The sequence below is a fragment of the Stegastes partitus genome, unplaced genomic scaffold (assembly GCF_000690725.1).
Source record: "Stegastes partitus isolate 25-593 unplaced genomic scaffold, Stegastes_partitus-1.0.2 Scaffold342, whole genome shotgun sequence".
Lineage (NCBI taxonomy): Eukaryota > Metazoa > Chordata > Actinopteri > Pomacentridae > Stegastes > Stegastes partitus.
Genome location: NW_007578073.1, coordinates 144,231 through 164,557, shown reverse-complemented (window position 1 = coordinate 164,557; position 20,327 = coordinate 144,231). Strand labels below are relative to the sequence as shown.

The window sequence follows — 20,327 nt, the reverse complement described above, 5'->3', positions numbered from 1 at the left end:
TCCCATCCGTTACAACGATGAAAGTTAAACCTACAACCACTTGATGAAAGTATATCTTCTGTTGCAAAAATCCACCGTCAACATTCACAGAATGTTCTGGGGAGGACGGAAGCTATTCAACCATTCAACAAGCAGTTCAGATTAAGCATAGTAGCAGTTTTCGCCTCTTTGAACTCTGGTTAGGTCTCCCAGCTGATATCACATTCCTTCTATGACGTAAGCAGATGATATTAACCAAATGGCTCAAGGAGGCCAAATATGAATCAGCTGCACGTCTAAAACCAAACGGTAGAGAGCAAAAGTTTCACTTTCCTTATGTGAACAAACAAATCCAGCATGTGGGCGGCAATTCAGAATGCTAGAAATAGGCAGGTATAGCCTAACAGAGCAAAGACGAAAATAAAACTCTGTGACGGCTTAATGTGCAACTGCTTGCTAACGTGGAAGCCAGAAGAGCTTGATAAGCATAGGAGCTGACTGAAAAGATACCAAGACTTTATTACTGTGAGTTTGTGAAATGGTAAAGTTATGCCCGCTATGTGTTGGTCAGAGAAAACGTCAGCAGCAACTTTAAAAACTCTTTCATTAAGTTACCAGAATATATAAAAAGGCAATGAAACAGCCAGAACATTTCTTCTCCTGGACCAAACAGATATTTTTTACTAAAAAAATATGTCACTTTATTTTGACCTGTAATTATAGCATCCCCTAGAGCCAACTCCTGCCACAGCATAGTTGACCCAAACAGCTACAAAGACTGGATGCCAAATTATTCTCAGAAACTGCATGATGCCTGGAGGGCCCTCTACAAAGCAGGTGACTGAGGTGACCCCAAAACCCACTTGTGTGTTTGAAAGGCATGTTATCGTTTTAAAAAATCATCCAAATTACACCGTTTTTCAGAGTAAGACACTCAAAACCGGTAAAACCAAACCAAAACCAAATACTGGTAAAAAATAAAATGAAATAAAAATAAATAAAAAATTCTGTGCTTCTTGGAAATCATGACTCACTTAGCTGCAACCGTCACATGACAAAAATGAAGGGACTACTTAGCTATAGTGCAGGCTGTGTTTCCACAGAGGCAAACAGAGGCAAGTATGGAAAGAAACTAGAGAATGAGAGGAAAATAAAACAAAACAAAACAAACAGCAGCATAGCAAAAAAACAGAGGGATACATCCAGCATGGTGAAATATGTTTTTAGAGTTGCTGTCCTCAGAGATAAAAAAAAAAACAAAACCCAGTTGATAGAAATTATAAAAAGGTATGTCGTAAAAAAAAATTATGAAATGAAGAATCAAGTTTTATTTTACAGTGCTGACAACACTTAAGGGTATTTTGAAAAAAATTGCATGTCGATTTCAGGTTTTTCAACTTTTGTAAAATAAATATTCAAAAAGATTCAACCTTCCCTTTTTGGCATTTTAATCATCTTTCCATAGAGGTGCACGGCTTTACTTGAATGAGTCCAAAGTGAAGAAAAGTATGAAAGCAGCAGGGCAATCATTGTTGAGGGTAGTCAGTGATGAAGATGACAGCATCCGTAATCTCTTTTAATGTGCGGCTACTGCAAAATAATTTCATGAAAATACTTCAACTGTCATAAGATCCTTCATTTTTCAAAGTTGGGTATCTTTTGGAATTTCATGCAAGGAGTAAAACAACTTGGATGATGGATGGATAAATGAAAAAAACTGATGACAAGAGTTTAATCCAACATGAATGGCCACCCCCCACACACAGGCTCGCATCCCAACACTCAAGAATTAGCAGTCTAAGGTTGTTGAGCGAGAGCCTGCATATTTAAACAGTTTCTGCCTCTCAGTACCGTGTTTACTGTACAGAATGAGAGACAACAATCCACCTCTGTATACTGAATCCAAAGCGTGTTTACCACGGTAAAAGCCAATTACAGAAGACGGTAAGGGAGTTAAAGAGGGTGGAAGAAGAAGAGGAAGAAAAAAAGCCTACCACTGAAATTCCTCATGATAACTGTTCAGTCTGCCAGAGGGAAACTCTGCTATTACCATCTAATTCTCACACATACTCCGGCTAATACAAGTTCTTAGCAGCCAGCAGGAGTCTTCCTTTATCTTTTAGCCTCTCGTTAAACTCATTGAGGGACAGGGCAAACCAGGCAAGAAAAGACAGCTTAAATAAGAAAGTGGAAAGCGAGACAGAAAGGAAACTGAGGACAGATGACGAGGGATAAAGGAAGTCTATATTTCTCCTACAGCTGTGATTACATGAGCTGCTCTCTGTCTGTCAAACACACTGTCTCAGACCCACATACACACCAGCTACGAAACACACAAAGGTTCAACAGGTTCTGGTTTCCTTTACTCCGACTGCAGCCTTGACTACAGATTTACGACTTTATCAAGGGCTCTCGAGAAAAAGCCTGGGAGATCACTCAACTGCGACTTTGCCTGTAATACCATATCAACCTTTAATGTCATTGTATAGTAATAGTAGTAGAGAAGGTCTTATTCGGGTGAACGGTTCCTTTGACATCAATGGATTAAGACACCTTGCTTCTGTGAATAAATCAGTGAACAGAATCTTCCCTACCATGTCTGACTTGTAAATGTGATGTCTCTTGAGGCCAGAAATCTGTTATTACACATTTAAGCAATCAGGTTTAAGCACAAAATGTAATTGTAACTTGATGAATGCTAGCTTTTAGACTGTTTTGTAAGCAGCAAATCTGCTCTGTAAATCACTTTACAAGGTAACCAGCGTGGAACATCTAAAGAGCTAGGGTAACTGATTATAATAATTGATTTTTAGGTCCTACTTTAACAAGCTCTTACACTTATTTTCTTTTGTCAATCCCAAGGCCTGAATCTGTTTGCTATATGTAACAAAACTTTATTCAGGAAACTGTGAGATTGTCTATATAAGCAAAACTGAGGAGCTGTGCCCCTTAAAACACTGCATTGCATTTCAGCCTCTAGAGGATTCTGTTATTGATATTCTAGCCATCTGGATATTGCTTAAGCATTGGAAACATGTCAGTATGATTTGTGATCTTTGTCGGGTTATTTAGAGGAATACACAAAAGAACAATACTCTGTCCAGAATAGAGTGTAGCATGCAATTTATCATCTCCAGGTAACGTCTTCTTAATGTTGTGGGGTATATTTTTTCATATAATTCACATAATGGCTGTGAAGGAGCTCATTGAATAAGAGAACCATTATTATTCTTATTATTGTTATTGTTATTCTTCTTCTTCTTCTTATTATTATTTATTTATTTCCTGAAGGTTTTCTGCGAAACAAAGTTTTGGTGAATGTTAGCTACAAAGAGACAAGAGTTAGTGGTGCAGAGATTACCTTTTCCAAGTATTTCAGCTTGCTAAGGTAATTAAAGAATTTAGTTTGACATTTATTAATCTCCCGTTCTTCAGGTCAACAAGCTTTAATTTATGGAGTGTGCATGTGTGAATACAGCCACTAGACTTCAAACTGTAATTTGCTGATTGGACCGTACCAACATGAGTAGGGAATGGGGTGGTGATTTTGTTAGAGGTCTTTTTTTGATTAGATTATTTATCGACTAGCTTTCAGTTACTGTAGTTTACTTTTTTTCACATTTAAAGCAAAAAACAAATATTGTACAACTTTTTATTTTATTTTATTTTTTATTTTATTTTTTTTAAAGTTACTTTTTTGGCCTTTGTGCCTTTATTGGATAGTGTTAGTGAGAGAGAGACAGGAAAGTAGGGGAGAAGAATGGCGGGAGGACATGTGAGAAAGGGTCATGAGCGGGATTCGAACTCATGACCTCCACATTGGGACTGTAGCCCTGCACATGGGACGCCAGCTCAACCAGGTGAGCTACAGCGGCGCCCACGACTTTTTTTATTTTATTTAACACTACATTTAGATTTATAAGAAATTGACACAGTGGAAAGAACAACCAGCTTTTAAAATACACCACAATGTTTAAGATTAAACCAGTGGATTCCAACCTTTTTGACTTTTCACAAAAAGCAGTGTGTTGTTGACTGACATTTTTGATGTCTTCAAGTTGTTAACAGCTCCACCAAGCATTGATTTTTCATTAAATCCAAAATCTCACCAAAAATCTAAGATCACAGACAAAAAGAGAGTTGCATATCATAACTTTAGTTTTTCTTTTTCCCTTTTAATTTATTAGCCCTTAGATTTATCTGCTGTCCCTGTATATAAAACTGGATATAAAGAACTTCACACTAGCTCCATGAGCAGCAGCTACAACAGTAACATGGTTTGCTGACACACTGACGCTTCACTGGTAATAATCTGATGGCTTAATATATAATAATTTATCAGTCAGCGGGACCAACCAGTACTTGTACTTTAATACTTTACCTATATTTTGTTTCAAATACTTCTGTACTTTTACCTGAGTAGAATTTTTGATGCAGAACTTTTACTTGTAATAGGGTCTTGTTTTTTTTTATTTTATTTTTTTACATTGTTGTATTGGTATTTCTACTTAACTCACTGATCTGAATACTTCTTTCAGAGCAGCAAGGTCCTACAGAAAGGACCTTTCTGAAAAGTCTTGTATTTACATGAAAACAAAGCATCTCCTTGACTCTAGACAGGCTTGTGAGTCAAACTGAGCTAGATTTCCAACACACACGAGAAAGAAACAATCTGCTGCTGCAACGTGACTGTGTTACTTTTTAGAAGAAGGCTTTTCATTTTTCCTTTCCAATTTCCATTGACTGTTTTCAATTTCAAGAGCAACATCAGGTGGTTGTTCTTTGAAAAGACACAGTTTGGAAGGCAGACTCACACTTTGTCAGGGAAAATCTGCACCTGGCAACAAATTTGTTCCGTGGCCTTAGTGCCATTAGTGTTGTCTGCCTTTGATGTTCTTTCAGCGCAGCCATTGTTGACGTTGTCCTAGCTGTTCGAAATGGCATTTCTTGTTTCCTTATCTAATGGCGACCTCATTAATTTTAATGATGCAATACAGTCACATAGTTGTGGGTATTAATTTGCATATCTTTTTACTTAAGATAGCAGCCCTGAGTGTCTGTTTGCAGGACTCAAAGCTGATACTTGTAATAACACTATGTTGGCATGACTTGTGTGCGGAACACAGAACATTCCTGCAAATAGACAACAGTTGTTAAATGTGCCTCTTCTTAACCGTATAAGACTAAACAAATTAGTGGGAAGGTTTTCAATGTGCGTTTTGTCCAGTCATAGTTTTTAGTTCTGTACAAAGTGTAACCCTCTGAACTTCAAAACCCACTGGCGGTTTTGAAGGATATATTATTCAAAGAACAAAACCAAAGAATTAACAAATAAAACGCTAAAATTACACCCTTTATCAGAGCGACAAATGTCCTGATATTGCATCAAATTCCATTTGTCTGTTTGTTAAAATAATCCAAAAGTAAATCCTTTTCAGATTTTTTTTGTTTTTGTTTTGAAAATTCTGCACAAAACGAAACTTTATGTGGTCCTCGATGCAACTGAGAAGACATGTTTAATTTAGCTGTAACCAACATGGACTTTTTAACTGTAGGAAGTGTTTACACAGAGCAGATAGCAGACAAGTATGAAAACAAATACAAATTGTAAGTCGCAAAATATCTAGGGTATGTCGGGAAAAAACATCTTGGAGTTTGGTGGATTTACTTGATATGTGGTATTCATCTGGTGGTCTTATAGACTTGTGCTGGACCAAGATTGAGCATAACAGCTTAACGGCAAACCCTAAAAGATATTCATAACTTTGGGTGTCAGTGCAGGGGTACAGTGGCACATCACTGGTTAAATCTTTTGCACTGAACACTTGAATATTTCTGGCATGAACATGGCTCAGGCTGGAAAAAGATGAAAAAAAAGATGAAGTGAATGTCAGCACAAAATGCAAGCTAATGGAGTGGAAAGTCAAGTGATAGAAGAACAGGGAGAGGAAGAGAGAAGGGGGAAACAAAGCTTATATGTGGAAGGATGTGTGATCATTTGAGCCAGTGGATAACTGATCAATCCTGGGTTATCTGTGCTCTCTGTGAGGTGAAAAGGTCACTATCTTATACTTCTCACTGGCAATACTTCCTATGGTTTGTTATCAGCTGACAACTCACATGATGACATGTCTGTGTGCAAAACTCAGGCCTCCTACATGGGATCAAACTAGGTCAACATAGCTCAGCATTTCCAGATATCTGTGCATGAAAGTAGATATGAATAAAAACACAGCAGGTAAAAGTGAAGAAAAAAATGACGAGGTCTGTACATTGACAGCATTTTGGCTACTGGCCTTGTGACTACTTGGCGGTTGGCAGACTTGAGCGTTATCACAACTTTACAACTCTGCACACACCCACATATACAAACCCACGTATACACACCACACACTTTCTGAGAAATCAAATCATCAGACTGCAAAGCTATCAAGAGAAACAACCTCAGGATGTGGTGCCTCCAATATAAATGGGTCAAGAGACAGTTTCACAAAACCCCACTGAGTGTAGAGTCAGTGAAAAGTCGAGAGGCTGCGTTTTTATTGCCTGCTTGTGTGTGTCGAGTATTGAAAAGATAACTCTCTGTCCTGTAAGACTGCTGAGGGGACAGCCAGGGGAAAGTGTGAGTGTTCCTCCACCGCAGAGGCTGCAACTTTAAAGCTGTGGAGAAGAGGATGTTTTTATTGTCCAGTATTCAAAGGATAAAGACTTAGGGAGACTCTGGAATGCCATGTTCCTTATTAGTAATGCAGGTACAAAGTAAAGTCTAACAAGATACAGATTTCCAATTTTTTCATAGAATAGTCTTGTTTTTTTTTGTTGAATTAAAATGTGTTGAACTAACATCACAGTTATTACTTAATGTAGTAAAACTGATTGCCACGATTTTATCTTTAATCTGTCTTTCTCCCCACATATCTTCCCTCCCTTGTCCTGAGGCTAGGTGAGTAATCATATGAGTGAAAACAGGATTCAGTACGTTTACAGTCTCCCTGGATGAAGGCAATGACGACCTGAGTTCTAACTTTGAAGACTAGACGTTCATACTTTGGTGCTAAAACTGTTTATGGAATTTTACAGTGATACAGTTAATCTCAGAAGCTTTATGCAGAAAATAATCTCGGTTACCAGTCTTTCAAATATTAGTACTGTTCACAAAGCACATTACAATTTGTGAACTAACAAAATGAATAATGAACACAATCAAGACAAACATCTATTGCAGCAGCACTTGCAAACCTTGGTGATCACCAAAGCAGGAGCATCCAAACCATCATTATGCCATGACAATGACATTGGTTTGCTACTTCTTTTCACCACCATCATGACAAACTGTACCAGGAAGCACTTTCACTCTCAATTTTGAGATAAAAATCTGAATATAAATACATTGTGCAAGAGAATGGCCTGGGCTGTAAGTCTAAGACGGTGGCTGCACTTAATGTGTAATGTCTGCAGTCTGTTCACAGAGAAGCTACTGCAACTTCCAATATATTCGCTAAAACTGGCTACACATGGCGTATGAGCAGCAAGTGGTGTGTATGCACCGAAAAGATCCACACTGCAAATGTAAAAGTCACAACCTAAAACTGCAGTTGTGACATGTCAAGGCTGCTGTGTACATTATATTCCGAAATACAAGTGTGTGTGTCTCAGTAGTGGGGCTAAGTTTCAAACTGGACCAGGTTGTTGGATACGCTGAATGATTGAACAACAAACAACGCCAAGTAGGCTGCACGGACAAATTATGTGTCTATGAGCAAGAAGCTCCCATGTATAAAACACGTGTTTTAGTCTTTAGCTTCTCTTTCAGTGATATTTTGCAAATGAACCAGACCACTTAAGTGTCGGATCACAAATTGCAGCTGAACTCTCATCATTTATTCACACTGCAGAGGAAGACAAGCTGTGTGGCTTCCATCCAAAGCTTCCTGCAACAGCACACGTTTTAAACATATATCAGTAACACTGTATACTGTATTCGTATGAGGAAACCATCTACAGAAGACTCATATCCATGTTGTTTTCTAAAAGCTGAAACTATAGTGTCACTGTGGTGTTAAACTATAATATGAAGTAAAAATAACTTCTTAATAAAATTCAAATTGCCTTCTGTAAATAATGACACAATCTATTACAAAATATAGGAAAAATAGGTTTATCATTGAAAGAAAAGTTCCATATGGATCTGAAAGCTGATTTTTTATTCACGATTGTAAAGTTTGTTCTTCCAGCAGATGTCTATTTGTCTGTAGACAAATTTCACATTTTTCAATGAAGTAACTAAATCTTTTTCTGGATTATTTCAGAACTCGTCTTTTTAATTAAGTAATTATAAATGAACTTGGTGTAGGTTACTAGGGCTACACAATACACAAAAAAATCAACAGACAAATAAAAAAAAACATTGTAATTATTCTGGCAGATATTGTGATTGCAATATGGGTCACGATTTTAGTGGGAATGTTTATTTTTTTTGCACTTTCTCTCACTAAAACATATATAAAAAAATGATGATGTGGTTTTTGCTGTGGTCTGTATCAAGCATGTTGTCTTATGTCTGTAGAGTGTGATTTATGGGCACCACGGTACTTTTTTTTTTTTTTTTTCCTTTACCAAAAAATTGCACTTGGCCACACTGCAATTTTGATAATATTTCGAGTAATTGTTCAGCCCTACCCATGCAAATATTGATTCAGAATTCAGATCTACACAAAAACACAATCAGGACATCCAACTATGAACTGAGCTCTGTGATTTTCCAACAAGAATTTAAAGTCACATCAGAGACTGGCAGAAGGGCCCCCTCACCCCCTGGGCCCAAAAGCCTGCGCTGGGAGAGCCTGTTCAGTAATCCACTGATGTTAGGTCATGTTAGGTCTAAAACAATTGAGGCACACTAATGAAGGGATGGGAGAAAAAAAAAGAGAGAGGAGGAGAGTGCTGTCAGTGGAGTGCTGCCTGTGGTGCTACACTCATAGATCAGAGTGTTTACACCTGCCTGACAGCATCTGAAAGTGGGCCAGCGGCAAAACCTTTATCAAAGCGTTTGTTGTACAGCCTCACTTTAAAGCTCACATGCCTATGCGAACACACACTCTACTTGTCCTTTTAATTCACACACAAAGAAGAAAATGGCTATGTTGAAACTATTGCATTAATCTCCCATTTCAGAATATCAAAAAAGCTAAGGCTGGTGCAAAGAAAAGGTGCTTCTGCTTTGAAATCAGTTTGACATTTTGTTTCATACGCTGTATCTTTTCTTTTATCTCTTTTTCTGCACAGCACTTACTTTTCATTGAAACGCTGGTAGTCCATCAGCATGTGTCTTGCCAAAAAAACAAGTGTGGCCTCTTGAAATGTGTAGAATGCACTTATCTCTAAACTGTGACTTTTGTCTTTCCAATTTGTCTTGTAGTAATACTTGTTCTGATCCTGAAGGCGAGCCTTTTAAAAGTAAACGTCCCGAGTCAACCCCATGGACACAAAGCCCACAGTAGGATTGATGTGTGCTCTCCAAGTCCTCTGGGATCGTTTGAACGCAGGGCGCCGAGGGATTTGTCAGTCTAACGGGAGCTGACAGGAAGAGAATGAACTTTAACACTCACAGGCTGCTTTCCCTTTCATGAGCTTCCAGAGAAACCCTGTAGTGAATCAAATCCCTCTGCTTGGGGACATACACACACAGTGTGATAAAAATGCATGCACATGGGTACTAACGTAACGGCACAGGAGACACACATCTTATTCACTGTTACCTTCCCCTTCTTGTCCCAGCACATTCCCATTTAATCAGTCAGGCAGTAAAGAGTGATGAAATGTTGAATGAAAAAAGTCTAAAAGAACACATATAGTACATGCACAGCCAAAAGCAGCTAGACAAACTGTCACACAAAGAGACATACACTTCCTCCAGTGACCTGAGAATAGAGGTCACTGCTGAGAGCTCGTTGTTTCAGTGATTTCACGCCGTGTTGCTTTCAATCAGGGGCTGTAATGAAAGGTCTCATAACTCTAACATTAATGGGACCCAAGGACTGTTAAACAGCTGAAACGCTTGGTTCTGTAACGCTAACTTAGGATCCAAACTCTTGTTCTGGTGAGTCTTCACATGGTCAGTTATCAGCAGTGTTGCAGCAAGCCCAGAGACTAAGGTGCCATAAGGTTATCGTTTGGGTCCTGATGAAAAGTTGAATAAACTCTTGCCTGGAGTGTTGCCTAACAGCATGTCTGTTTAATTATTTCCCATTAATTGAGGATGCCTGAGGAACTACCTAATTACCTTGAGTTAAGTACAGATCAGGGCTTTTCATGCAAACACGGATTTTTAACGCCTTTAGCGAAAAGGTGAAAAAGTACATAATTAATTTAAAAAACAGTAACTTTCCCCTGAATCAGTTCTGGCATATGTGACCACCTGAGCATCAGAGAGGACAAATAATCCAACTCTGCAATTCTGTAAGTAGCAAAAACAGAATAACATCTTGAAAGTTGTGCTGGCTTTTCCTGCCCTCTGAAATAATTACTTGGCTAAAACAGTGAGTTTGGCAAATGTTGCAAGTTTGTTCAGAAAAACTGGCAACTTTTCAGGCCACAGCCACGCTACTCTGAGGTACTCAATGAAGCTGGAGGTGCATTCCACTATTCATACTACCACACTTTATAGTTCGCCAGAAAAACATGTAGAATGTCCCACACTGATATCAAATGCAGCATGCCAAAAATACCGTGATGTTCTCTACACTCAGACACCCACAATCCTCCACACAGCGTAAGGTATGTCACAGTGTTTTGCGCGAATAACAAGCTGGAGTCACACAGATGTACAAACAACTCATTTCCACTGTAGACTGTGATGGATCTGTGAGCAAAACGATCAAAACTTAAATTGCAATATTATAACAATGTTGTGTGTCCTACTTGTAGGCGTACTGCATGCAACATTATGCTCTTTATGAAGGCAGCTACAGCATGTACTGAAAGGACAAAGAAAAAATGTATATGGTTTAGGATGCAGGGATGGTGCATTGATTTATTCTGGTCAGAAGGCAGCAGCAGCCTGTTTGTAGAAACCATCAGACTCTTGTTTTTCTATTATTATTATTCTATTAAATTAGAAAGTTTACCAGTTGAATAAAACTAGCAGATACTGTGAAAAAAAAATATTGTGAGATGCCATCTCATCTGCCAAAAGACTTCATAAGTGATAAGCATTACCAAAAACATTTGATGGAAACTGAAATGCTGTGCAAAGAATAGAACTTTAAACCTGAAGACCCTGATTCACGTCCCAGGTACTATTTGTCTGTCATCCTACCAATCGTGTGGTTTTCTGACATTGATGCCTGCAGCCAATACTCACTGTATTTAAATCCTACTGACATCTCTGAAGAAAAGACATTTTTAAAAGGAAGCTAATTTGTGCTTTAACTTGACATTGACTTTTCCAATATTTTACTAAACCCTGAGCTTTACAAATAGAACTGTAGAGGTGGAGGTATAAACATTATCTATTTCTACATCTTAAATAATGTTGTAGAGATTCAGGAGGTAGTAAAATTTAGGAGCAAACCTTCTATCTTAAATATGAAAAGTAATCATTTCTCCAAATGGACTATAAATTAAAGTAAATGTTCTAATAAAATAAACAAACATAAAAAACTGACATTTTTATAGAACAGGCACACAGCAACAAATGGAGTCAGTGCAGGCCCTGCCCTCCAGCCTTGTCCACTCAGTGCTCTCCCCCACTCAGCAAAGCTAGGCTGTGGGACGCAATAAAAACATAATAAAATTATTATGATATTCCATTGTTGGACGGGATGCAGAGCCCTGGGTCTCAAGCTAAAGAGTAGCATAATAAACGTCACCCTACATCCCCTCTCTGCCCTCATCACGCAGTGTCGTCCTCCCACTGCTGCCTCCATCAAAAAACTAAATTACACTCCTGCATACTAAATCCCGGTAAACAACAGTTCTCTGCTGCTCTTCCAGCTGAGCCAGACAGCTGTGCTCGCATTCCCCCAGATAGACCAGAGAACATTTCTCTGGTTATAGATAGATGTTAATGGTGAGTTTCCACAGGCCAGGGAGCAGACGGTCTGACTGAGCTGCATCAGATCTCTAACACTATGAGGCCACACAAACACAAACACAAACTGGATGAGTAGAGTAGATGTCTCTGAGCTCAGCTGCCAACTTACTGCTGACCAATTCTAAATAAAGCAGTGGAGCTATTTGGACAGTGATGCCATACACAAACACAGACATGGTGTTAACTTCATTTTACTGGAGGTTAAAGGTCCCGTATTGCACTCCTTTTTAACAACTTAATCTAAGTCTCATATGATTTCAGGATGCGAAGTTTCAGCTTAAACTTCAGCCTAAAGTACTCGGCAGATTTTCATTCTACCATGTCTATCATACTGCTGTGTTTAGCCCCGTACCAAACGGGCTGTTTCAGTTTCTGTACCTTCAAACCCAACTGAGCTGTCGCTGCCCTAACTTCTTTCAGGATGTCAGCATGAGGGCTGCAGGCTCACCTCTTTCTGCATCTACTGCAATACAACTAATCTGCGTGTGATGTTCAAGGATGGTCAAATCCTCAAGTGCATGAGCCCTCTGATGCTGACTTTTGGACAATATTATGCATCTTTTCTGCGAGTCCAAATACCTGTTAAGGTTCCTGAGGGACTGCACATAGTTCATAGCAAAATTAGAGACGTATGTACTTCAATGTCACACTCTAAACAAACCAAGCATGGATTGTGTAAGGAAGAAATTTGCTACAAAGCTTATCTCTCACAACATTTTGGCTGCTTGCTGTCATTTGGCCAATTGGAAGTTTGTATTAGTTTATTTTTTTTCATTTAGACATCTGTATAGTGATTTACAGATGTTCATGGATTTCCTGACTTATGGTAGTTTGCTAAAAATGTATAAACACGGTAATGTCACAAACAGGTGTAAGCAGCTGATCAAACCTCAAATGAAACACAAGTCTATATTTGTTTTGAAAGGGCAATGTGTTTTGTTTTATTTTTTTTAATATCATTTTGAGCCCTAATGAACTCACACACCTTTAACACTACAGCTTAGTCTTCAGCTAAGTGAGGATGGTGCTGCAAACCTCAACTACTTGTTTAGAGACACACTTTCTGATCTATGGACGAAGAGAAAAGAAACAAGGTCTCCTCTGATATTTTGAGTTATGTTCAAAAACAATGAAAACTTGATTTTGCATTAAATTAAATACACCGCTTAATCCTAACTATTGTCGTGGGAGGCTGGAGTCTATCCCAGCTGAATCAGGGTGAACGCAGGTTCACCTAGACAGGTCACCAGTCTATCACACTACACTTAGAGACAGACAACCAAGCACACTCACATTCACACCTATGGACAATTTAGAATCACCAATTAACCTAAACATGTTTTTGGACTGTTCGAGGAAGCCTTCTTGCTGTGAGGCAACGGTACTAACCGCCGAGCCACCTTGCAACCCCACATTAATATAGACAAGCCAAAATAAATAAAGTTCTGATTTCTCCAGCCTCAAGAAAATTTTGAAAAGAACGAGAATAGAGATTCAGGTCATAAAAGTATAAAATCTGAACGTTTGTATAAACTTTAGCTACCCAGTGTTACACTCTGGGGTCAGGCTGATCAGAAACTATTGAGCAGGTTTTTGATTTTCTGCCAGTTTACAAAATGTAAACTGAACTGACTGTAGCTTTTGATCCACAGACACATTTTTATCGCCATCTTTGTTTGAACTTCTGTGTTTCTTTAACCACTTGACCCCAAGCTCTAACAGTTTTAACTATGTCTAGAATCCTGTGAATACTGTTATATGTTTTCAAAGTGTTCCAGCAGATATTGATTGACAAGTTGACAGCGAGTCAAAAAAACATAAGTACAAAACAGGATTGTGCATGTTGGATCACTGCAAGACAGTCAAGACTTTAGAACATGACACTTAACATTACTTGAAATTTGGCTGATCCTAACCCTTTTCTGTGCAATGGATAACATAATTCCAGCCCAGGGCAAATAATATGTAAGGTGATTGGAGAAGCCAAAGTTGCAAGGCAGTTATTGTAAAAACCTCACTATGTCAGTAAACCATTACAAAACCAAACTGAAACATCTGCCAGCTTGAGACATCTGTTCAGTTTTAGCAGTGACCTGATTGAACCAATCTGATCCCACATGCAGTCAAATGTTCTTAAAATGTGTTTTGTTTTCTAGACATTATTTAAGCAAAGCCATTTGTGAATGGTACTCCCACGGGAGAAGACACGTGAGCCTCTGCTGGCCAGAGGTACAAAATCACACATATGTATATAGACGGAGGTGATTTACCTTGTTTTCTGCATGGTTCAGGTCAGGCGTTTTGGCCGTGGCATCCAGATCAGTCACTCCTCTATTGAGGTTTAACTCCTCTGAAGCTGTCACCTGGTTCACCTCCTCTGCATCGATGTCAGTCTCCTCGGCAACGACCTCCGTCTTCTCCGGGCCTGTTAGCTCTCGAGCTGAGCCGAGGAAGGTACACACACATACAGGTGGATAAGCACGCACGCCTGCATACACACATGTAGGCATGAGCATGTACACACGCACACATGGGCGGACACACAAAAATGCAAATAAGAAAACATTATTCATAAAGTCACAGTGTACTATAACACATGCCTGATATTGTACAAGCCAATGAATTTCACAAGTGTTTAGCACAATTAGTCTTATATTACAACAAAGGGCCTCCAAGAGCTATACAACAGTGCAAATATAAATACATTTTAGTGTAAAACAACATTCTCTTTTCCCTTAAGACATCTGTAATTCAACAAAATGGGATACAGTTTGGGTTTTTGCAGAAGCAAATATAAACAATGGAGATCAACAAAATCTGCCCTGAATGAGCAGACTGCAACAGTTCACATTCTTACTGTTCATCTTCCGTGCACACAACTTTTATTAACATTAAAATTGAGTTCATTCTTATTTTTATCTGCCAAAGATTGTTTTTTGACCAAAATATAATTTTAAAAAAATGTAAAAAAATAAATATATGAAGGAAACCATGCAGTTTAGTTCAGTCAAACATTCAAGAGCGGCAACAATTTGCATCAAAACAACACTGAGTATGAAAATACTTGAATAAAAGTTTACAAAATGTACAATTAGTTGGCAAATAAAATGTTGGAGTTTAAAATCTTCCAAAGTTATAATGAAAAAGTCTTTTTTTTTCCTAACAAAAGATCCCACGTTGATTTAATCAAACAAATGCGAAAAAGAAACATTTTTCCAATTAAAAGATTCCCCACAGCAGTCAGAATATTGTTGAATGTTTTGCTATTTCAAGCATATTTGATTTGCCTCACTGAGACATTCACCAGAACAACTATTACACTGTTTGTCACAGTTGCTGTAACCCCTGCTTCCCCTGAACACAAGGCCTGGGGTTGCTGGCTGCGCATTATAGCCGCATTCAATTCAAAGCGAACTGTATAACTGAGAAAGCTAAGATGCCAGTGGTCTAATACATATTTGCATTTTCTTGTTTAAAACTTATCCACCCACAAGACAGAAGTTGTTTTCTGACTGTTAAAAAAAAAAAAACCTCACTTGGAGCTACAGGAACTGGACTCACTTTAGTGGCAAAGCTATTTAACTTGTATATCCATCTGCCCAGCATTGTCTGGCATTAAACTCTTAGGCAGAAAGCAAATACGCATGATTTTAAACTTGTGAAACTATTTCTTAGATCTTAAATGTACATGAAAAAAGTTCACAGAGGGGTCGCTGAGGCCGAGTCAGGTAATGTGTCGAAATATTTCAAAAGATATTGGGACTCAGGTGGAAAGTAAATACTAAAAGGAAGAGGGTAAAAAAAGATGAAAAGAGCAATGTCGAGCCTGGCTGGTACGGAAAGTTGGAGGTGCATTGTGAAAGGGGTAAGATTTCCCCTCTCTTCGTTTCTTTCCATTTTCTGATCAACGGTACTCTTCCTACTCCAAAATTGCCAGTAATGGAAAATGGAAATTAGGTTTAAAGATTCTATGTGCAGCCTCTTAGAACCACTGGATGATACACGAACAACACCTCCCCTCTTCCCTCTCCCTTCACTTTCATTTATAACCAGAAAGGTTGTTTATACAAGAGACAACAAGAAATAATCCAGCCACAACCATTAACCCACACTAACACTGTAAAATACATTAAATGGTCCGAACACGTTGCCGTCAACTCCAGTAACGTCGCCATCGCTTCAGTGTCTCTTCTTCTCTTTGCTAGTGTCTGTTTCTTTCTGCCCGTTTCTGTTTCCACAGACTGTCAAACTGACCCAGATGAACGCACAGAATGGCCCAGACACCAGCAAAAAGAAGAGGAAACAGGTATCGTGAAGATAACATTACTCAAATCTGAAGCAGACTCGAGTGTGGAAACAGACACGTGAAGAACGGAGCAGATTGAACAGAGAAGAAGCCGCACATGAGAGCCTCAAAACAGCAGGACAGACTCTCAAACTACACTGAAATGAAATGAGTGCACATAAATTAGTAAAACAACAGAAATGAAACACGCTAAACTCTTTGGGTTTCTAAGGCATTCTCAAAAATACTGGTAAAAAAACACTTCGGAGCATTTAAAAGACAAGGTTGAAACAATAATTTCAATCACATCAGAAGACAACCAAGTGTAAAATATTCTGCACATCTGTACCAACACCCTTCTGCACAGCACACACTGAGGGAGTGTGAATTCAATCTGCTAAGAATGACATTCATTGACAATATCTCTACATAGCAAGTAGTTGTTTGCTGCTATGTTAATGCCATATTCATGTGCAACATCTTGCGTATTACCCCTCTGAGTGTGTTGGATTTGATTTGTCATACATTTGAACAAACTTCATTTCAGCATTATTCAGTTGCACTTTCGACCTGATCAAACACTCAATTTGCATCTCAGTTCAATTAGTTCCACACTTGCTTCTCGTTTCCTTCTGTCACCCTCCATCTTCACTGCTGCTCCTGCTGCAGTATCCTCTTCACCCTCTTACTTCCGCTGTCCAGTCCTCTACCACTTTCATTCTCAACTGCCTCTTCTCCCATTTTTACTCTACTTCCTCCTACTATGCACCCAGCTATTAGTCCTGTCCTCCCCCTCCACTTAAACCTCATCTCAAACAATCTGGCAGAGTCACAGTACTACTTGTCCTCCTCCTAAAAAACTTCATCCTTGACAACCTGCTGCCAGCACTACCTTCACCTTTTTTTCCATTACCACTCCTCTTCCTCCCCGTTTCTACTCAGCTATCAGTTCTGCACTGTCCTGCCTTTCTCTGTGCTGCCGACATGACCATCACCTCTTCTCAGCCAGTGCTCGCATTCTCAGTGTGGATTTGTCGTTGTTAATTACAATGACAGGAGGAAAGAATTAAGTTCCATTGTGGAGAGAAGGCTATTTGCTGCAAATTGAGAAATGGTACATACATGGGCCTTGGTGTCTTTGAACACATTCTTGCAAAAAAAACAGCAGCTGGTAAAGGTCTCAGAAAATTAGCATACTGAGCAACACTAATGTTCTCTTGGAATTTGCTTTTCCATTTCTGTTTTAATGTTAGTATATACCCTACATAGGCAGTGAGATGTATCTGTGCTATGTTATGGATGGATGTGCTTCTTGCATTTTCTCTCTGTCTTGGTGGGGACATTTTCAGACCAGTGGTGTAAGTTTCAAGAGACATAGTGTTCACAAGAATGAGATGGGCTGAGAGACATCCTGATAACAGAATGCCTCTGGCCACAGCTTATCTAGCCTTCTGTCTCAAAGGCTTGGTCATTACTTTTTCTGAATATATGTGTCAGTAAGTGAGTTTCATTACACATCTAGTGGGTTATGATTCACTAAACTTGTGAATGAAACATCATGCCTGTGGCACTTTCATATCTCTAATCTGAATTGTAATGAGAGTACTTCCACAGTTTGGTATTATTTTCCATTCAAATAGCTTTTTTCAGTTCTATTGATGTCGGCCATTCTTTGCAAAGTGGTTTGTTTGTTAATAAGATGATATTGTTTATTTTATTTTGAAGCCTTTTGTACTATTGTTCTGAAATGCCACACAGTTTATTCTGACAACAAAACATCACTTGCTCTGCACATTTCCTCTGTCCTCTTTTCTTGTGGCTCCCTGCGGTTTGACCCAGTCCTCCATCCCCTCTCCTCTAATCCACTTTTACATTTCATCTTTTCTTGCTCATCTTGTCTTTCCCCCCCAAGTTTCTTTTCTCTCTAATAGCCATCTTGTCTTCCTCTTCCCCTCTGCTATCCATGCTGTCTTCCAGCTTTTCCGTTCCTATAATCCGCTATCTCCCACTCTTCCATCCCTCCTCCTTTCATTGCCATGATAATTAGTTCTCCAGATAAGCTTATTGGCTGTGCGTGACGGCTCTTGTGTTATTTAACACACCATGACAGCGGGTGTGTGAGTGTGTATGTGCAGGCCTCTTTTTGTATGCGTGTGGGGTCTTTTCACAATGTGTGTGAATGTACAGTTATATTGCATGGGTGATCTCTGGGCTCATCGGCATGTGAAAGCGAGCTCGTCTCTGGAGGACCGGAGGGGGTTCTGGAGATAACATATCCTGGCTTGACGCTCTCAGATCGAGGGAGGTGGGGGGGAGAGTAGCAGTGGGTGTTGTAATGACTGGAACGATGCCGTGAAAGAGCTCCATTTGTGGACTTTTCCAACTGCTGAGTCTCCATGTCTGTCCTCTCAGACCCCACTCAGAGCCACGTGTCCCTGGGCTGCAGTGAAGCCCATCCCGTCCAGGCATGAGGCAGCAGATAAAAGTAGCTCAGCCCACCAGTGTTGTTGCGTGGTGCCTTCTTTCTTTGAGTTGACTCATCCATGACATTCACTCCAGCATCAGCCTCTCCTGCTTGCCAACTTGGGCACAATGCAGGCAGGAATGAGCTCGTCTGTGTCTGTGTGTGTGAAGTGCGCATTCAGTACAATCTGCTTGTGCTTTCTGAGGACATATTGACTGTGTGCAAAGTGGGTAGGTGTTTTTTGTCAACTGGGAATTTCAGATTTTGCTTTTTTTTTTTACTTTATATTCAATTTTCACTATTGTACTGAAGACACTTTTATTTCTTTCTATTGTTTTCTCCATGACATAAAAAGAACATTCCCTTCTGCTTTATTAGTCCACATTGTTGCAAAAGAAACCTGGATGCTTCTTCATAGAACTTCATGCTCCTTCAAGTAAACAACACTAGAATGTGGATTTAATGTCTATAACTCCACCCATTGTTTTTATTGACAGTGTTGGATTGGACTTGATAATGTTTACTTCAAACATTACACATATTTAAACTTGGTTTTGGTAAATTTGTAATCTTATTGTACCCCTGGAAAGCACCTTGGGTCAACCTCCAATGTTTCAAAAGAGCTGTACTCATAGCAGTGACTTCACCTGACTTAAAATTTTGAGGATAAACTGTGTGCTTTAAAGAGATTGTTTGGAAAAATTGCACTGATTTTAACCCACAGTCAAGGACAATCTGCAAGACAACACTGAAAAAAGTCTGGCTATATCTGTCAGTGGCAAGTGCCTTGTTTGACACATTAAATATTTAGTTGCTATAGCACCATGAGTGGCAGCCAGTTGCAGTGGCTCCTTCCTACTTTCTGTGTTTTTAGCTATTTACTTTGTTTTTTCTTCAGTCTTTTTAATATTTTAATTTCACACAGCTGTACCACAATTGTGCGGGAACAGTGAAGATGCAGATGATGTTTTTGTTGGTCTGTTCTTCGCTTTTTTGTGAGTTTTTGGGGTCTGTGTCTGGCGAGCCGTTGAGCCATGGCTCTATTGTTTTTACACTCATGAACAGCTGTTGGTGCTGAGCCAGGCCAAGCCACTGTCATGGGAGAGATTGAACATCCCGTTGAGCTGGAGGAAGAGGGGATGTATGGCAGGAGTGAAGTGTCTGGAGAAGAGGAAACGCCACAAGCTGGCCGTCCATCATCATGGGATACGTGAGGTCTCTCCCTAACAGATGGAAGAGCTAACAGCTGACAGTGCTGATCCGGCTGCAGTGGGAGTATTGGGAGTGCAGCCTCATGTTGTTCACGGAGTCATGGCTGAATGAAATCACTCTGGACTCACTTGTAACTTTGGACGGATTTCACCTGGTCAGAGCGGACTGGAGCTTGAGAGAGAGTGGTAAGAAAAAAGGAGGGGGACTCGCCATGTGTGTGAATGAAAGATGGTGTAATGTTGTGGCACGTTAGCGTTAAAGAGCAGCGCTGCACGAAGGATTCTGAACTGCTG

The 20,327-nt window shown here is 39.4% G+C and overlaps 1 protein-coding gene across 1 annotated transcript in view; it reads right to left on the bottom strand.

Annotated features, from left to right (window-relative positions):
• The window catches only part of LOC103358909 (carboxyl-terminal PDZ ligand of neuronal nitric oxide synthase protein-like), a 212,305-nt gene that overhangs the window by 58,915 nt on the left and 133,063 nt on the right, over positions 1-20,327 (bottom strand). Inside the window, exon 7 of the mRNA XM_008284060.1 lies at positions 14,344-14,513. Coding sequence (XP_008282282.1) covers positions 14,344-14,513 — 170 coding nt within the window. The remainder of the gene's footprint in view (positions 1-14,343; positions 14,514-20,327) is intronic.